The 17,973-nt window shown below is 32.8% G+C and overlaps 2 protein-coding genes across 5 annotated transcripts; both read right to left on the reverse strand.

The window, feature by feature from the left end:
- Positions 1-5,325: 5,325 nt before the first annotated feature.
- Positions 5,326-8,106, reverse strand: LOC123210867. The gene is made up of 4 exons (XM_044629357.1): positions 8,007-8,106; positions 7,235-7,386; positions 5,996-6,545; positions 5,326-5,745 (listed from the first exon to the last, which is right to left on the reverse strand). The coding sequence occupies exons 1-4, from the start codon at positions 8,033-8,035 to the stop codon at positions 5,523-5,525; spliced, it is 954 nt and encodes a 317-aa protein (XP_044485292.1). The 5' UTR covers positions 8,036-8,106; the 3' UTR covers positions 5,326-5,522.
- Positions 8,107-8,897: 791 nt separating this feature from the next.
- On the reverse strand, positions 8,898-17,360 carry LOC123210804. Of its 4 annotated transcripts, XM_044629288.1 has the most exons (6): positions 16,870-17,350; positions 16,330-16,429; positions 16,134-16,233; positions 10,196-10,284; positions 9,306-9,659; positions 8,898-9,194 (listed from the first exon to the last, which is right to left on the reverse strand). In XM_044629288.1, exons 1-5 carry the CDS (start codon positions 17,105-17,107, stop codon positions 9,350-9,352), a joined length of 837 nt encoding a protein of 278 aa, XP_044485223.1. In that variant the 5' UTR covers positions 17,108-17,350; the 3' UTR covers positions 8,898-9,194; positions 9,306-9,349. The 4 variants fall into 4 exon arrangements, with proteins under 4 accessions (XP_044485223.1, XP_044485224.1, XP_044485225.1 ...); XM_044629289.1 differs by lacking the exon at positions 8,898-9,194 and having other exon boundaries at positions 9,456-9,648; positions 16,870-17,354; XM_044629290.1 differs by lacking the exon at positions 8,898-9,194 and having other exon boundaries at positions 9,456-9,642; positions 16,870-17,353.
- Positions 17,361-17,973: the final 613 nt, after the last annotated feature.

Raw genomic sequence — 17,973 nt, forward strand, 5'->3', positions numbered from 1 at the left:
AAACAAATAAGAGGATGAGGGTGAAAGAAATTTTTGCAATTGAGGATTGGATACATGTCTCCTGTTCCGACCCTATCTCCATCCCTTTCTCTCTCATCATCATTTTATATTAATATATTTACTTAAAATACTAATATATCTTTACAATTTTATATTATTTATGTTTTTCAAATTTATTTAAGGTTTTGTTATGCATATTAAAGTAGATAATATATGATATTTATGATATTTGAAATAGAGAATTTGTTTTAATTTTACCTAATTTTTTTCGCTGGTACGAAGAGAGAATTTTTTTTCATGAGAATAAAGAGAAGATTTTTCTTTGTGAAAAAGGAATAAAGAATCTTTGTCAACCCTCTAATGGAGACATGGATCGAGATCCCCTAATCCCTCTTCCCTGTTGTTATCCCTACTTTAGCCTTGTATTTTGTTTTGGAATGTAATTTTCTTTAAAAAAAAAAGATATAAAAATAATAAACAATTAAATATCATTAAGCTCATTTTATTAGATTAAATATGTATCCATAGATAAATTAAATATTGTTTAAGCATAGTTTTAATTTAATTAAAATTACAGATTATGATTAAAGAATTAAAATTCATTTCATCATTATACTAAAATAACTTTGAGAAAATTAAAATATAGACAACGGAGTTTGCAGCGTGACAGATCACTATAGATTTGATAAAAATAATTTTAACTTGAATGATAATCTAATAATTTAGATACGCATGCTTAAGTATTATTCATTTGATGTTTATGTCATAACATATGTTTCTTTATTGGGAAAGTGATGGTTTAATAATACAAGATTTGAAATTATCCTTTTTAAGAAAGTTTTATCCATATGGTGTTATTTTAGTTCCCATCAAAATAATTAATAATGTTTGTATCTGACATTTTCTAATTTGGAGGGAAGGCCTGCCATGCCCTATTCAATTAAAACTTTATTATTTACAGCATTTTTTTGCAAAATAAAATAGTTTTTTTTATATTTTAAATGATTTAAAAAAAATAAAACAATATATATTTATTTCAGATGTATAAATATGTACATACTTATATATATTATTATATGATTGAGTGATTATGAATTTAAGATAAATTAATATTTAATCGTATAATAACACATAAGTATATACATATTTATGTATCTAAACTAAATATATAAAATATTTTTAAAAAGAAAATGTATACAGGTCCTTGATAACGAGAAAACATACATATATCTTCATGTGATATTTTAACTTTTTTTTGAAAAGTGGATACTAAATTAAGTTTATTATTATTATTATTTGGCCAAAGGACTATTTCTCACCCAAGTTTTAATACATTTTTAAACTTACATTTACGGGATTCAAAAAACCCAAAGTCTCACTATAAACCAATTATAATTAAAATTTTTTGTTAAAACTAAAGATAAAATTATTATTTTATTAATAATATTAAAATATATATAATTTTATCTCTTTTTTCTCTTAAATTTTAAAAACTCGTAATTCACCACCAACCTCAACTTTAAAAAGTAAACTCCCCTCCTAAAAATCCGTTGCAAATTTTAACGATGACAATCGTGATCGTTATTGTCTTCACCTTTAGCCAAATAGAAGGGGGAGATAGCCAACAACTTCGACAAGATGAAGAACTTCATCTGATTAAAAAATAATTATCACAACTTCGACTGAGATGTAAATTAATTATCACAACCATTTGATTAAAAAAATAAAAAGGATTTGGATTTTGTGTTCATAAAAATTTCATAAATTATTCATTCAAAAATAAAAAATATTCATATACAGATGTGCTTGACTTCTTTTTTAAAAAATGCACTTAGATTATTAAAAAAATTCTTAAATATAAAAATGAAAAAGAAAAATGGAAAAAGAAGTTGTAGTATATATATATATATATATATATATATATATTCTTAAAGCATGAGAAAGGGCTGCACGTCATAGAATGTGTGGATAGTAGGAGAACAAAGCTCCAGGGGTGGTGCGCCCTATAATTTGAAGGCCCATGAGAGCGACGTACGTGATAACTGTTCATGTGCACGCGTGAGTACTGAGTTGTGTTGAACATGATCATCGTCCGGTCATAAATTTGGTTAATGAGATGAGAGTAGGGCCCCACCCCCAACATCACTAGGTTTATGTGAATGAGAAATATTGTGATGTGGAGTTTGGTTTGCATTTTTATAAGAACCTTTTGATTAAATCCTGTTGGAGGGTTTACGATGATTAGATAACACAAAGTTTATTTATGATTTTTAAATTTTTATTATTATTTTATTAATTATAAATAAATAATATATATTTATTGATAATTAATAAAATTTTATACATACATATATATATATATATATATATATATATATATATATATATATTATATCACACAAATCCAAATGGTCTAGAAGTTCTTTGGATGCACCCAATTCATTTTTTTGGTTTGCTACAGCAGTTAGTCGAGTCGAATTGACTTGTGGGTTTGGTTTCTAAGCCTGAATATGACACAGTGTATTACAGTAACAAATCACGTCATTTGTGGGCCGAGTTAAAAAATAAAAATTGAATAAAATTTAAAAAAAAAAATCTAAACCAAGCTTTGAGCCTATCCAATCCCCCACCACCTCCATTGGCTACATAGAACAGAAAATATGAAGGACAGTTATTTTTCTTAAAAACCCTTAAAATTTTGTTATTTTAATTAATATCCTTAAAATTTTATTACGTAAGAATTTTTGTTATTTCAAAAATTTCAAAACAATCCCAATAATTAATCAAAACTTAAGGGTTAATATTATTAAATATTGTATTATCATATAATTTTATAAAAATTATTATATATATAAATGATGATATATTATCGTATAATTAAATATTATTTTATTTTTAATTTAAAATTATTCAATTATATGATGATATATAATCATCTACATATATTATATATGTATATAACTTTATTGTAATAGTATTTGAGAGAGAGAGAGAGTTGAAAAAATAAATAAATATGAAACTTTTCACAGGGCATGCTTATCCTACTAGAATTCATAATTAATTTGAACGCTTTTGTCACAAGGCAAAGGAGACATGAAATTTAAGTAGTACAATATTGAAGATCTTGTTCTATGAAATTTTATGACAATTTCACATTATTAGGCAAAAGTAATATTATATGTATCTATTTTGAGTATATAAATACACATATATTTATATATGTCATTATATAATTAAATATTATTTTATTTTTACTTTAAAATTAATTAATAATATAATAATATATATTAAATATATATTTATTTTTATGCTGAAAATAAATACACATAATTTGATGAGTTAGGCAAAAGGGATATATCTAGCATGTGAATTTGCCTGCCTAAGTGATGGAACTTCACAAGAAAGAAAATACAAGAATTAGTTGTTGTGATTGGGCCAAATGACGCATGCCATGTCAAAAATAGACATCAACCCTCTCTCTCCACGTGGGAAATTGATCAAGTCATGGTACAATCCAAAGAAATTTAGAGTGGTTAGGATCCTCTCCATTTGGCTTTTTTTCAAAGTTTTCAATGTCATCAAATACCTAAATTATGAAATTTGAGTGGTTATTGGGTCATTTCATTGACATTTTGGTATACACAAAGTTTTAAATTTTTGGGTTTATCTTTATATTCACAATATCTCACAAGATCTTGAGGATATCATGGAGATTTAACATTAAGAGAGAATCTAAGTTTATTTACTAAATTTAAATTAGATTACATATGACTAACTTGATTTTTTGAAAGTGAAATCATTTCCAATCTTGCTAATCTTATCTTCAAATAACAAAAATATGAAATTTGAATTGTTACAGGGTCACTTCATTGGTGTTGTTCTGTCATCATGAACCATCAAACAAAATTTGCATTTATTTTTGTAATTTTTAGATCTTTCAAATCAATAAAATTATGTTTATATATTTTTAGTATATAAATAATTTAATATTATATAATTAGATAATTTTAAATTAAAAATAAAATAATATTTAATTATTTGATATCATATTATTTGTGCACTTAATCATATATTTAAAATTTTTTATATATAATATTATTCTTTTCAAATATCATATTCATTCGATAAGAGAAGATAATTAACTTTTGTTTATCACCTTCATGTTTGGTTCATTTTCACATATAATAATTGTCAATAATTCACGTGTGATGTGACTCTTGAGAAATAAGTTGAAAGAAATTAGAGAATAATTTCCTTTTAAAAGAAATATTATTATCTAGTATGATTAATAAAGAAATCTTTTCAACTGTCATATTCATTCGGTAAGGGAAGATAACTAACTTTTGTTTATCATTTTCATGTTTGGTTCATTTTCATATATGATAATTACTAACGATTCACGTGTGATGTGACTTTTGAGAAGTCAGTTGAAAAAAATTAGAGAATAATTTCCTTTTTAAGAAATATTATTGAGTAGTATGATTAAGAAAGAAATCTTTTGGATGATTTTTGGACCCATGGAAGATTTAGGGCCTCATGTTTTTCTAAAATTGTTGCAAGGAGATCATCACGAGATTTGAGAAAGAGAATTCATTAATCAATGCTTCTTCCCGAAGCAAATCTTTTTACCTTTATGCCCAAATTTCAACTATTTTGACCTTTGCTACATTTTTAGTTTTTCATATTGGCTAATGGTAATTATAAAGGAAGTGCTTTGAATATTTAAAAGCATTATTATACTTAACAGCTAACTGTTACTGATCTTCGAAATTTATTTTTGTTGATCCCAAATTTACTTCTTTTTATCGTGCAATTCTTGCTGTTTCTATTGGCTGTGTTGCAGGCTCTTTAGAAGATCTATAAATACTGGTTATGGCTTGAATAGTTTCCCAACAAGAATGTAAAATCTGATAAACTCTTAAATGATAAATTGGGATGAGATAAGAAAAAACTGATTGTTGAGGCTCTATGCAAAGATTCAAGATTGTGTCATTTCTGTTTAGTTTCCTCTAATCTCTCATGTTAGCCTTCGCTTTGAGATACTTGGAACTGCAGAAATGGGTGTGAATGTTTGAAGGTGAGAATTGCAGGAAACCATACAGATTGACTTTTTTTGATGCATTCTGGTTGGTTTCCTCCAATATCTCATCTCCAGTATTCACATAGGCAATCTAAGACCCCCGAAGGAAAATTATATAGTGAATAGAAATTATACAGAAGGGTGAAAATATCAACTTCTAGCCTTTCTGTTTGATTATTTCCCATATCCTACCCCCAGCACTAAACTTTATAATGTCAAATTTGATTTCATCGGTAAAGGTTATTTCTTTTCTTAGTCTTTGACATCTTTACTATTTTTTGAACTAATGGTATGTTCCAGAATCCAATGTGTAAACATATTTGTACGATTGCATAACCCATGACAGAGATGAAACAACACAACAGAGTAAAATGTCAAAATCGTGTGATGAACACTTACCAGCCTGGACAACTACTCAACTTTTATCAGGAATATTTGTGTATTATTCAATTGACTGATTCTGGTTTGACAAGTGAGTCCCAAGATCTTTTGCTTTTAGCTTAGATCCTGAGGCCTTGGGAGGCAGAGTTACCAAAACCTTTCGCAATTTCAACTGCTCAGCAACTTGGTGGATAGTATCTTGAGTTTCAGCAAATGCCACTAAGAACTTCGCTGCGTCAGTTTGGCTCAAGACCTTCTTCACAGCCAATTCCAATGTCTTGTATCTGTCATACAATTTTTCACAAAACAGTTAATAACATGAATTTTCAGTCACTACTACAGTTAAAATGTCTGTTCATGAGTGTATTTATGTGCATATATATTTGGGGCTTGGAGTGTCAAGAAAAGAAGTAGATGATGTTACCAGTACACAATTCACTTATGCTAAATATATTTAACAGTCAATAACTAATACTTTTTAGGCAGTAACAAAAACTGTTAAAGGTTCTCATCTTAATTACAATGAAACTGAACCTGAGTTGTTGTGCCTTATTGATAACCCGATCAATCTTCTTGAGTTCTTCCTTAATGAAACCCAAGGCAGAGCCACCTGATTGCTTCTTGTTCAATGAAGCAAAAGGGAGGTGGAGGATACAAGTGGCTTGAATCTCAGACATTTCCTCATCAATTATTGCCTCCTCAATTCGTGCTTCATGTATCACCTGTGATAAGAGTCGTTCTATCCCAGCTGAGGTTGATTGGGAAGAAGATGATGACGAAATTGAGGATGATGGGCAGATTATGCTGCGGATAAGTTCAAGAATGGAAGATGGCCTCCAATCACCTAGCCAAGACAGTGCAGCCAACTCATGAGGTGGAGTCCATCTTGGCATGAGGAGCTCAGATACATCCTTGAGTTGGATTGGGACCATGACATGGTTGTAGTGGGAATGAAACCTGTTCAATTGTTCTTCAATTAGCTCCTGAAGTTCCCACCTTGAATTCAGCTGTTTCTCTAACCTAGCTGCTATTGTCTTCTGCTTTTGCCTCCACAGATCATATTTTTCACAGGAGATCTCTTCACCTGAAAGACTTTAACTACCAGCTTGAGATATGGCTCAAAGAATTTGCACCCATCATATAATAAAATAAAAAACAACTCCAGCAATGCAACATATACATTTATAATATGGTGATTTTACCATATAATATATAAGCATGCATTTGTATTTGATGAAAGGCACATATGTATAGACCTCAAAACAGAGTCTGGTGTAATTTACAAAGTGGTTTCCATGGAATAGACCTCAAAAACGCAGTCTTATTCTTTGCAAGGAAGAGGATTTGTTAAGATCAACCAATGCACAACTATCAACCAACTTGCTAGCGGATTTTGAACAATTTTGTACAAAGTAGTTCGACTATTGAAAGCAATATACCAATATCAAGTTCATTACAAAGACAGACTTTATTTTTCTTCATACAAAAACTTTGAAAAGACTATTATCAACTTCATAATATGTCATATAACCCATTCCATAAAAATTTAAAGGTACTGCGTTCAGGGTTGTCTACAAAACTACTATTTCACTAAAATAAAGTAATAATGCCCACTAATAAAGAGCAATGTTTTCCAATTTTGCTGAAGAGTTACCCCATATAATTTTTACTCAGTTTAACTTCTAATTTTTCAAGGAAATTACTTGATTTTCAACTCAGTAATATAAACATTTTAATCTCTTGTACAAAGAGAAGGAAATTCTAGTCTTTTACCTCTTTTGATTGTTGCACACTCTTGAAGCGTCATGCACTGAACTCTCTTAAACAGGTCATTAATCTCGCCACCACCTTCTCTTTTTATGCCTTTCTTCGCCATTTCTTCTTCCTTTTCTGGGTCCTCCAAGTTACTCTCTCCAAAATAATTCCTAAAAAAATTATTTTTCATTAGCAAAAGAATCTATAAAATTGTAGTTTTCAACAGTACGACACAAGTAAAACTATAAGTCTAAAATCCACATTGTCGCAAATATCCATTCTTTCCTTTCTTTACCTAAAGAAAAGTTTGTAAATATCATCTTAATGGTAAAAGAAATGAAAACTCAGGCATTTCAATTATCTTACAATGTTAATATATACTCCATGCTTTAAGTCATTCTTGAGGTTCCCATAGCTTCTTAGCAGCCTAACAAATGTTAGTAAGACATTATCTTTCTTATTTCCCCAGTGAGTTCAATTTAGTATTGCACGTCATGACCTTACCACTGTTTCACAAACGTAAGCACTTAAAGCTGCGTTTCTATAATTTTCTCTTCTTTCTCGCTGTAATTTTCTTGACTATCATATTCACATTCTTGGTTCTCAAAGAAGAAAAAAGATTAAAACTTTCAGATATTGAGAACCAAACCAAAGAAATTCAGAGCTTACACAAAAGAAAAAAAAAAGAATGGGTTTAGTTGTAATTTTCTAGTTTTTTCTCGAGAAACAAACACAGCAGATGAACATTTTGATTGCATAGTTAATTATTATAATGAAGTGAAGAACTTACGAGAGAGATTGACGCACAATTGCGTTCATTGATTTTGTTCTTCTCTATTCTTTGGAATTGTGTCTCTGTTTTTCAGTTTTATTGAAACTGCAGCGTAAAAAGGTCGTTAACTTTTAAGAAATTCATTTACCAGTCACTTTTTTCATTTTTAGAGTAGATACTACAAGTCGCATTGTGATTTTTGGAAACTGTCAAATACGTCCCTACTATTAGCAAATAGTTGGTTAAATAGGGTTAGATCTGAGCTGCTTACGCTTAAGCCCTACTTGGTGTTTAGTAAGATTTCGAGTCAAGAAAGTTTGACTCAAGAAAAAATCGTTGATCTTATCGGATGACTTCTCATTCTCTCCAATTTTTAATCCCAGGATGACTTTTCATTTTCTTCAATTTTTTATCCCATGATTCTCTTTGTTCATCCCTCACCATCATTCTCCTTTAAGATGTCTCTTTGATATCTACGAGATTCTTTTTCTATAATTATCGTTATTGAAGTCTATTTGGGACAAGAAAGAATACTTTTGATACATTAAAAATGCTGGCTTGAATAAATAGATTGAATTGGCATTTTATCTTCTTTACAAACTAATCTTCTTCACATTCAAAAACTTATACTAAAAGCATTGTTGGAAAGCAATTTGTTTTGTAATCTGGAAACTAGAGCTTCTGTGATAAGGAGATTTGCAATTTCAGGAGCTATAGCTTTGCAAAATTAATGGATTGCAGTGAATTTGCAGTCCAAAAAAAAAAAAACTCTTTTTTTTCGAGCCATTGTTTCTGCCATTTGATTAAGATAGTAGTGGAGTGGATTATTATGATCTAAATTATAGTTGCACAAAAGCATTAGCAATGTAGAAGACAAGATCAGCATTCAGCCATCGACAGCACAGGAAATGACGTGAAAGTATCTATTAATAAAAAGAATTTATTGCCATTTGATAGAATTAGATACAGTGACAACTATAAGCAAATGAATGAAATAATTGTCATCAATTCAAGAATACTAAACCAGCAAAAAACCCCGAATATGATAAGGCTATGCATTCTGCTCAGCCATTGCAAATCTCAAAATCTCACCTGGTGAAACCGACAGAATGATCAAACAAAAGAACTGCTTTCAGTGAACATCTAACATCCAATGTACAGAGCCAGAAAATATGAACAGTGAACTAGTTCTGAGTTTCCTGACTCCTGAACCAAGTGAGCAAACGTTTTGCATCAGACAAATACTTGAATATATAGCCTACTCGAAACAGCTTGATGCATAATATTGTTTAAACAAAATGTGGCTGGAGGGCTTACCTTAGATTGGAGAGATCAAGATGCACTGTTCTTACTCTGGCCTACTACATTCTATAACCATGCCTAATTAGTGTCAAAGCTGTACCCTCCCGTGGTACAACACACCCTAAGTAATGTCGAGCGAATCTGGAAGGACAGCTCTTGCCTTCTGATGTCCTTCTTGAAACGCCCCACAATCTGGCGCATGAAAACCACCCTCTTAGGAAGTGAGCCAGTTTGAACTCTGGTGCAGTTATTTCCTCCATATGTTCATGGTTGTAGTAGCTGTTGCTGTCCTCTTGATTTTCTAAATTGTCTTTATCAGCAAGACAAGTATATCTTGTCTCTTTCTGAGCACCTGACCCTGATGATGACCTTGCATTAAAAGCTATCAGTTCCACTTCTCAATAAGCACAATGAGAAAATGAAGGAAATTTCAAATAAATATTAACAAGAAAATCAAGCGAGGGATGTCGGCCTCATAGCTAACCATTGTCTACCAGTTTGACTTGTCTTCATTATCCACAACAAACCTTCTGCTCATACTTTCACTTCTCTAACACTTTAAACAATTATGTACCTTATATCCTGAAATACACGACCACGCTAATCTAAAACTAGAGGAATGAGCTATAAGAATTTAAGAGGGAAAAAGGTTAGAGCTATCTGTTTCAGATCTCTTGACTAAGTTAATTATCCTGTTTTTTTTTATAAGCTTTTTTAACTTCTGTCTAAGAAAATGTTCCTAAAATGGGCTATGGCTTACACTATAGTGTAAACACAAAGCTGCTTCTAAAGATGAGCATGGGTGGGTAACCCTAGTAAAAAAACCGAACATAAACACAAAGCTGCTTCTAATGATGAGCATGGATGGTTAACCATAGTAAAAAAAACCAAACAGAGACTCTTACATTGAAAGCTTGGTGGAAGCAGCACTCTGAGTTCTAGCCAGTCTTTTTGAATGTAAGTAGTCGATGGACATATGCCTAACAAATTGAAGCTGCAGAAACCAAATCAGAAAGAATAAAGAAACTTGTAAGCAGGTACTGAAAGATAAAAAGTCGAATGATAAAACAGAAAACCTCCCACAAAGAATGCATACAACCCTCCCTTCCCCCCACCCCCAAAAAAAAAAGCAAGAATGCAGATGTATAAAATTTCATTCACATTTGACATCTTTCTAATGAGTAAAAGAATGTTTTCCAGGTTCTCGGAATGCAGAGAGGACATAAAAGAAATAGAAGTTGAAGACTCTACAAAAGAAAAGTCATTTGGCGTTCAGGAACTTGGAGATTTGACTAATAGTTGTTTATCCTGTATCAGCAGATTATCTTAAAAAGTATAGATTGGATAACCAGAATTTACGAAGTTAGTGCCAAATAACTACTTAATTACTAAAAGCTACAAAAAGAATTTCACTTTGCAGCATAAAAATCATGGCCTTGGCAATTGCTCCCAATGCAAATGATGAACTGTTATTCATATTACGAAGTTAGTGCCAAATAACTACTTAATTACTAAAAGCTACAAAAAGAATTTCACTTTGCGGCATAAAAATCATGGCCTTGGCAATTGCTCCCAATGCAAATGATGAACTGTTATACAAGTGAACATAGATTACTTAAATTTGCAACAACCAACTTTATAAACAAGAAATCCTGTTGTCACACTTACACATTCATTGGAAACTCAAATTTGATTAAACAAAATATAGTGTATGCCAAATTACTTCTCTATCAAGGACCTTTGTGTCTCGAGTCTCTGTCAACTAACTTTGAGCTTCTACTAATGCTAAAAATAACCCAGAACTGTAGCCTGTGATCATATTTTCAGGGTCAACCTCCTGTAATGGAAGAATATAACATGTTCACTTAGGATTACCCTGACAATTTTGAAGGGAAGAAAATATCTTATTTACATTGAATTAGGATACAACTATATATAACACAATGAGTAACGGTTATTTTACAATTCTGTAAAAAGAGAAACTGAAGCCTAAACTTATGGACAAACTTACTCCTAAACTGCTGCTGATAATTGACCCAAAATTACTCCTAAACTGCTGCTGATAATTGGCCCAAAATTACTGCTTAACTAACACCCCCCTTCAAATTGATGCTGCTGGGAAAGAAGCATCAATTTGGAAAGTAAGTATTCAAGTCGTGATCTTGCCATGGGTTTTGTGAAGAGGTCTGCCACCTGATCATGAGAGCGAATTTTCTTTAAAGAAATGACATGGTCTTTGACAAGATCTCTGATATAATGACAATCAACTTCAATGTGTTTCGTCCGCTCATGATATACTGGATTAGAGGCAATGCTAATGGCACTTGTATTGTCAACAAAAAGAGGAATATGGGAAGTAATTAGAACACCAATTTCCTCCAACAATCGACGAAGCCAAACAATTTCTGAACAAGCAGCAGACATGGCTCTATATTCAGCCTCTGTGGATGACTTAGAAACACGATCTTGCTTCTTACACTTCCAAGAGATCAAAGAATCACCCAAGAACATGCACCAGCCTGTGGTAGAACGACGAGAGTCAACACATCCTGCCCAATCAGAATCTGCAAATCCTTTTAAACTCAAAGATGTAACTGATGAGAAAAATAACCCTTTGTGAGTAGTCCCTCGCAAATATCGAATAATTCGTAAAAGGGCTGAAAAATGCATTTGGCGAGGATCAGATACAAATTGACTGAGAACTTGAACAGCATAAGAAATATCCGGTCTGGTCATGGTAAGATAAATAAGACTACCCACAAGTCGACGATATAAGGTAGGATTGGTAAGTGCTTCACCATCTGTTCTCCCATATTTAGTATTAAGCTCCATAGGGGTATGAACTACCTTGTCATCAGTCAGATTAGCAAGTTTGATTAGATCTTCAGTATACTTATGTTGAGAAAGGTAGATTCCTTGTGTACCACGATGAACTTCTAAACCTAAAAAATATGTCAAAGCACCAAGATCTTTCATATGAAAAGAAGTGTGCAAAAATTGTTTTAGATGAATAATGCCTTCTTGATCATCCCCTGTAATAATCATATCATCTACATACAAAAGCAAAATTGTAATTCCAGAAGAAGATTTTCTTAAGAACATACAATGATCAGTTTGACTTTGAGAAAACCCAACACTCGTTATGGTGGCCCTGAATTTCTCAAACCAAGCACGAGGTGCTTGTTTTAATCCATAAAGAGACTTTCGAAGTCGACATACCAAGTTAGGTGCCGGTAATGAATAACCAGGTGGGGGTTTCATGTAGACCACCTCTTTTAGATCACCATGAAGGAAAGCATTTTTTACATCCATTTGATAGAGAGACCATTTTTGTACCAAGGCAACTGCAAGTAATGTACGAACAGTGGTCATCTTGGCAACTGGCGCAAATGTTTCTTCATAATCAAGACCATACTCTTGTTTATAACCTTGAGCTACCAATCGGGCTTTGTACCTATCAAGAGAACCATCAGCTTTAATTTTTATGGAATAAACCCATTTACTGCCAATAAGAGATATATTAGGAGGAAGAGAAACCAATTCCCAAGTATGATTTTCCTCAAGTGCGTGGAGCTCCTCATCCATGGCCTTTTTCCAACACTCTAAATTAGCTGCTTGAGCATAAGAATTAGGTACAAAAATAGAATTCAATGTAGTGTGTAAGGCATATGATTTACCATATTGTCCTGGTGAATAACCATATTGTTTTGGGGGACTTATATGACGAGAAGAACGTCGTAGAGGAGCAGAATTCTCAACTGGGTTTGTTTGTTCAGAAATGGTAGCTTCAACAGGATCCTCATTAGGAGAGACAATGCTTGTGGACGCAGTGGGGACTAATGTTGTTCTAAGAGAAGTCTCCAAGTCACCATTTGTATAAGAAATATCAGAAAATGATGGCAAAATAGAAATAGATGATATGTTATCACAATTCCTAGACTTATAATAATACAAATGTTCAAAGAAGACAACATGTCTTGAGATTCTCAAACGACGATTTTGAGGATCATAACACAGGTAACCCTTTTGGTTTTGTCCATAACCAACAAACACACACTTGATGGACTTTGCAGACCATTTATTGCGTTCATGCTGAGGAAGGTGGACAAAACAGATACACCCAAACACACGCAAATGAGAATAATTTGGAGATTTGTGATATAAACGAAGATAAGGAGATTCATCGTCAAGAATAGGTGTAGGTTGCCTATTTATAAGATAAACAGCTGTTTGAGCAGCTTCAGTCCAAAAAGACTGTGGGGTATTAGACTCAAGGAGGAGTGTTAAAGCTATTTCAACGATATGTTTATTTTTACGTTCAACGACTCCATTTTGTTCGGGAGTATTAGGACATGAGCGTTGAGATATAATTCCTTTATTAGAAAAAAAATTACACAACTCATTGTTTATGTATTCGCCCCCTGAATCAGAACGAAAAATTTTAATGCATTTTAAAAACTGAGTTTCCACCATATTAACAAATGACATGAGTATTTTAGGAACTTCAGCTTTATTACGCAAAAAATATATCCAAGTGAATCGCGTGACATGATCAATAAATAAAATAAAGTAACGATATCCCATACGTGAAAGAATAGGGGATGGTCCCCAAACATCACTATGCACTAGATCAAATGGAGAAGAATAACTAGATGTGCTTGACGAAAAAGGAAGTTTGTGACTTTTAGATTTAGCACAGCTTTCACATGAAAAATCAAGAGAAGGATTCGTTTTATTTGACGACATGCATGACTTTAACATCATATCTAACCGTTGAGTATGTGGATGACCTAGCCTACGATGCCATAAAAATCTAAGATTATTAGCTAACTCAATATCATTTGAAGAAGCAGAGAGAAAACAATAATGACTTGGAGCCTTATTATAATGGAGCAAGAACATTCGTCCCCATTTACGTCCCCTTGCAATCACCTTCCCCGTCTTGAGATCCTGTACAATACAACCATAAGAAGAAAATGAAACTAAGCAATTTTGTTCAACAAGTTGGCCAACAGATAATAAATTTGCTGATAATTTTGGGACATAAAGAACATCAGATATAGTTCGGGTTGTGATAGGAGAAGATGGAATTAAAATAGTGCCTTTACCAGAAACATGTAAGTTTTCACCATTAGCAGTAGTAACAAAATGATTGGATTGGGATTGGGATTCAAAGGAGGAGAAATGTTTCAATTCACCAGTCATATGATTAGAAGCAGCAGAATCAATATGCCATACAGAAGAATTCAATTTCGTACCTGGATAATTTGTAGTAGTAAGAGCATTAGATATAGCACCTGGAAGAGCAGCAGCCACTGACTCTTGGATCATACGTTGAATTCCTTGATAATCAATAGGAGGAACATTTGTTGAAGCACCAAGATTACTTTCAATAACTTTATAAGCCCGATGAGTGTTTTGCTTGGTTGCTAATTTTCTACGACATTCAGAAATAACATGCCCTTTCTTCTTACAATAATTGCAAAAATTTCTCTTTTTGCAAATTGCAACCACATGACCAAATTCTTTGCATTCATGGCATTGAATACGATTCATATCTAAGCCTTTTGATTTCAGATCCCGTGAAGCAATCATAGCAGCATCAAAGTTGAAGCTTGCATTAAGAGATTGTTGACTTTGAAGTCTAGTTTCTTCTCGAAGAAGCTCAGAAAGAACAGTATCCAGATCTGGAAGAGATTCTCTATTAAGAATATTGGCACGAACAATTTCATATTCCGGACGAAGTTTCATAAGAAATTGAACAATCCGGGCCTTCTTGCGTTCCTTCATTACTTCATGATAAGCTACTGCTGATAAGTTAGAACTAGAGTTCATGTCTTGTTCAGACCATAAGGCGAGGATTCCGGAGTAGAAGGTACGAATATCTTTATCATCTTGCTTGTATTCAGAGATAGCATGTTCCAATTCAAAATCTCGAGCATGATTAGACTGAGTATATACCTTTTTCAAGTGACTCCACATTTCATATGCATATTTGAAGGAGCGTAAACCGATGGCTATGTCTTTGGTGATTGAATTGAGGAGCCAAGAAATTACTCGGGCATTGTCAGTCTTCCATTTTGCTTTCTCTTTGTCATCAGTTGGCTCTTCTTTAGAACCATCCAGAATATCTAGCAATGCTTTTCCTTCAACAAACATTCGGAACTGAAATTCCCAAAGGGGATAATTTTTTTCCATCAAATTTGATGGTAAGGACATCATGATGTTCTGTAGCCATGACTGAAGATGTCTGATTATATGAACATATTAGTAATGACAGATGTAATATGAACCAGAATATAGTAGAAAGTTAACCGGAGTAGAGGAACAAAGGGATTGGTAGAGAGTTATGGCTCTGATACCATGACAATTTTGAAGGGAAGAAAATATCTTATTTACATTGAATTAGGATACAACTATATATAACACAATGAGTAACGGTTATTTTACAATTCTGTAAAAAGAGAAACTGAAGCCTAAACTTATGGACAAACTTACTCCTAAACTGCTGCTGATAATTGACCCAAAATTACTCCTAAACTGCTGCTGATAATTGGCCCAAAATTACTGCTTAACTAACATACCCATAGCAAATGGAGCTTTTAGTCTACAAGTGTTCCCCAACTAAAAGTAAGATTTTGGACTTCCAACAAACAAATCCCTATTTGTAGAGAAGATAACTCATATTATAATCATCCACGGGTACCTTAAGTATGCAAATGCGTTATCATCTTAAAGTTATGATAATTTCTAATTCCAAGCTGCAGATAAACCATGACAAGGTAGTAAAAAAGAACTCTTAAGAGTCCCTTAAAAGTTAAAACATTAAAGAGCAGGACAAACCTGATCACCATCCTTGATCCGAAGATCCCGAATGCGAGCTTTGTCATTAACCAACTTTTGACCTTCATATGATAAGCAAAAATGTCCCCAAACATGCATCCTGAGCTCATCAAATTAAAAATTAATTAAATAAATATACCCAAATCATCATAGCCACATATGTAATCTGAGTATAATCAAAAAATCAAATTTTTACCATGAAATTTGTCCTTGGCCGTCCCTTGGTGACGAAGCAAAAACTTCCTCTATGGCTTCTTTAAGCTTTGCCACTGTGACATTCCTCGCAACATGCACATCTGCAAACAAAATTTTCAGTCAAACCAAACTCCAACGTCAAACACTCAGAAATTCTTCTCTCTTTGACAACAATTTCACAGTTCTGTTTGAATTAACTCAATAATGACAAGTATATACCAAATGACCTTCTATAGACAAAAATATTCCATTTTCAGCTTGTGATTTTCAAAAAAGAATTCCCCAAGGGCGCGTTGGGGAGTAGCCCATCCATATAGCCAAATAATCAAAACAGATGAAGGAACTTTTAAAAATAAAAATCATCCGAGTGGTTTTTAGGAGAAGCATCTAATTGACGCCTTTTTTCCAAAAAGAAATTTCAAAATGATTTCATGAAAAAGTGATTTCAACAAAAAATGCAGCTTTTTAAAAACAAGCCTTTCAGAAAATGAAATGCGCACGAAACAATGACGTTAGAAGTAACAAAAAAAGAATTGCGAACCGAAGAAAGAACCGTCGAGCTTGAAAACAGAGAGCGTGAGCTGAGTTTGGGGAAGCCTCGCATACGTAAGCTTCTGTCCAACACTACCTTCATAATCATAATCATCATTATATTCATAAAAATCAAGATCATCATGATCGCGGCCATGGCCGTGATTATGACGGAGATTATGACCACCATCGTCCTTAACCGTCACCGGAGCCACGCATCGTCTCTCTACCAAAACGCGCACCATCATTACACAGTCTCTGTATTAGTTTAAACTTTTCTTTTCCTCTTTGATTTTGTTTCTAAGTACAATCAGGGGAATATAAGATTAGCTGACACACCATCCGATCTCCTTTAGCTTCTTTACTTGTTTCCGGAAGAGACCGTTGCGAGCGCGATTTTATTTTTGTTATTTTTGGAGAAATGGGCGGGATTAAACTGTACGCGTTTGCTGCCCTACTCGCTTTATCTAACCCACACGTGGATTCCGTGTCTTCCACGCCGCTGGTGATTTATTCCTCCATCGAAGTTTAAAAACCAAAATCGCACATTTTCCTCCCTCCCATTCTTTCCTGACGTAAAGGTGCCCCGCTAAGTAGATTAAAGGGTGGGTCGCGAGCTTGATTGTGCACCACCAGCTGCTTGCTTCCTGCGGAGGTTTTCAACTTTTTGGTTGTGGATTTTAATGCACTACTATTTTGGCAACACGAGCTAAGTTTTTTGGTTGGATGGCTTAGATATGGATTCGTAACTTTAACCCACCCTGTCCAGTTTTTATCAATAAACAACTATCAGGGAGGTATAGAATAATTTCTTGAATATGAGGGATATTAACGAGGCTCTTAGATTAGATGCATTTATTGTGCCTTTGCCAAACCCTACCGAAACCAATTATTATAGCTTTGTCATAAATAATTTTATCATCAAACACAATGATTTACACCTTGATGTACACAATGTTGGTTATTAATAAAGACATATTATCATATAATTAATAATAATTTAATTATCTTTAAACACATTGTCATTATTATACTAATACATGCAATTTATAATTAAAACATTCAATTAATGTCATCAAAACATCAACTTAAGCCTTGATTCTCAAAGTTTGAA

Source organism: Mangifera indica, chromosome 3, assembly GCF_011075055.1.
Source record: "Mangifera indica cultivar Alphonso chromosome 3, CATAS_Mindica_2.1, whole genome shotgun sequence".
NCBI classification, from domain to species: Eukaryota; Viridiplantae; Streptophyta; class Magnoliopsida; order Sapindales; family Anacardiaceae; genus Mangifera; species Mangifera indica.

Coding starts and splice junctions, on each gene's coding strand:
- LOC123210867 (XM_044629357.1), bottom strand. CDS start 8,035: ATGAACGCAATTGTGCGTCAATCTCTCTC. Junction 7,387..8,006: donor ATTGTGCGTCAATCTCTCTC/GTAAGTTCTTCA, acceptor TAATTTTTTTAG/GAATTATTTTGGAGAGAGTA. Junction 6,546..7,234: donor GTGTGCAACAATCAAAAGAG/GTAAAAGACTAG, acceptor AAAGTCTTTCAG/GTGAAGAGATCTCCTGTGAA.
- LOC123210804 (XM_044629288.1), bottom strand. CDS start 17,107: ATGATGGTGCGCGTTTTGGTAGAGAGACGATGCGTGGCTCCGGTGACG. Junction 16,430..16,869: donor GCTCGACGGTTCTTTCTTCG/GTTCGCAATTCT, acceptor TTTTGTTTGCAG/ATGTGCATGTTGCGAGGAAT. Junction 16,234..16,329: donor GGCCAAGGACAAATTTCATG/GTAAAAATTTGA, acceptor TGATGAGCTCAG/GATGCATGTTTGGGGACATT.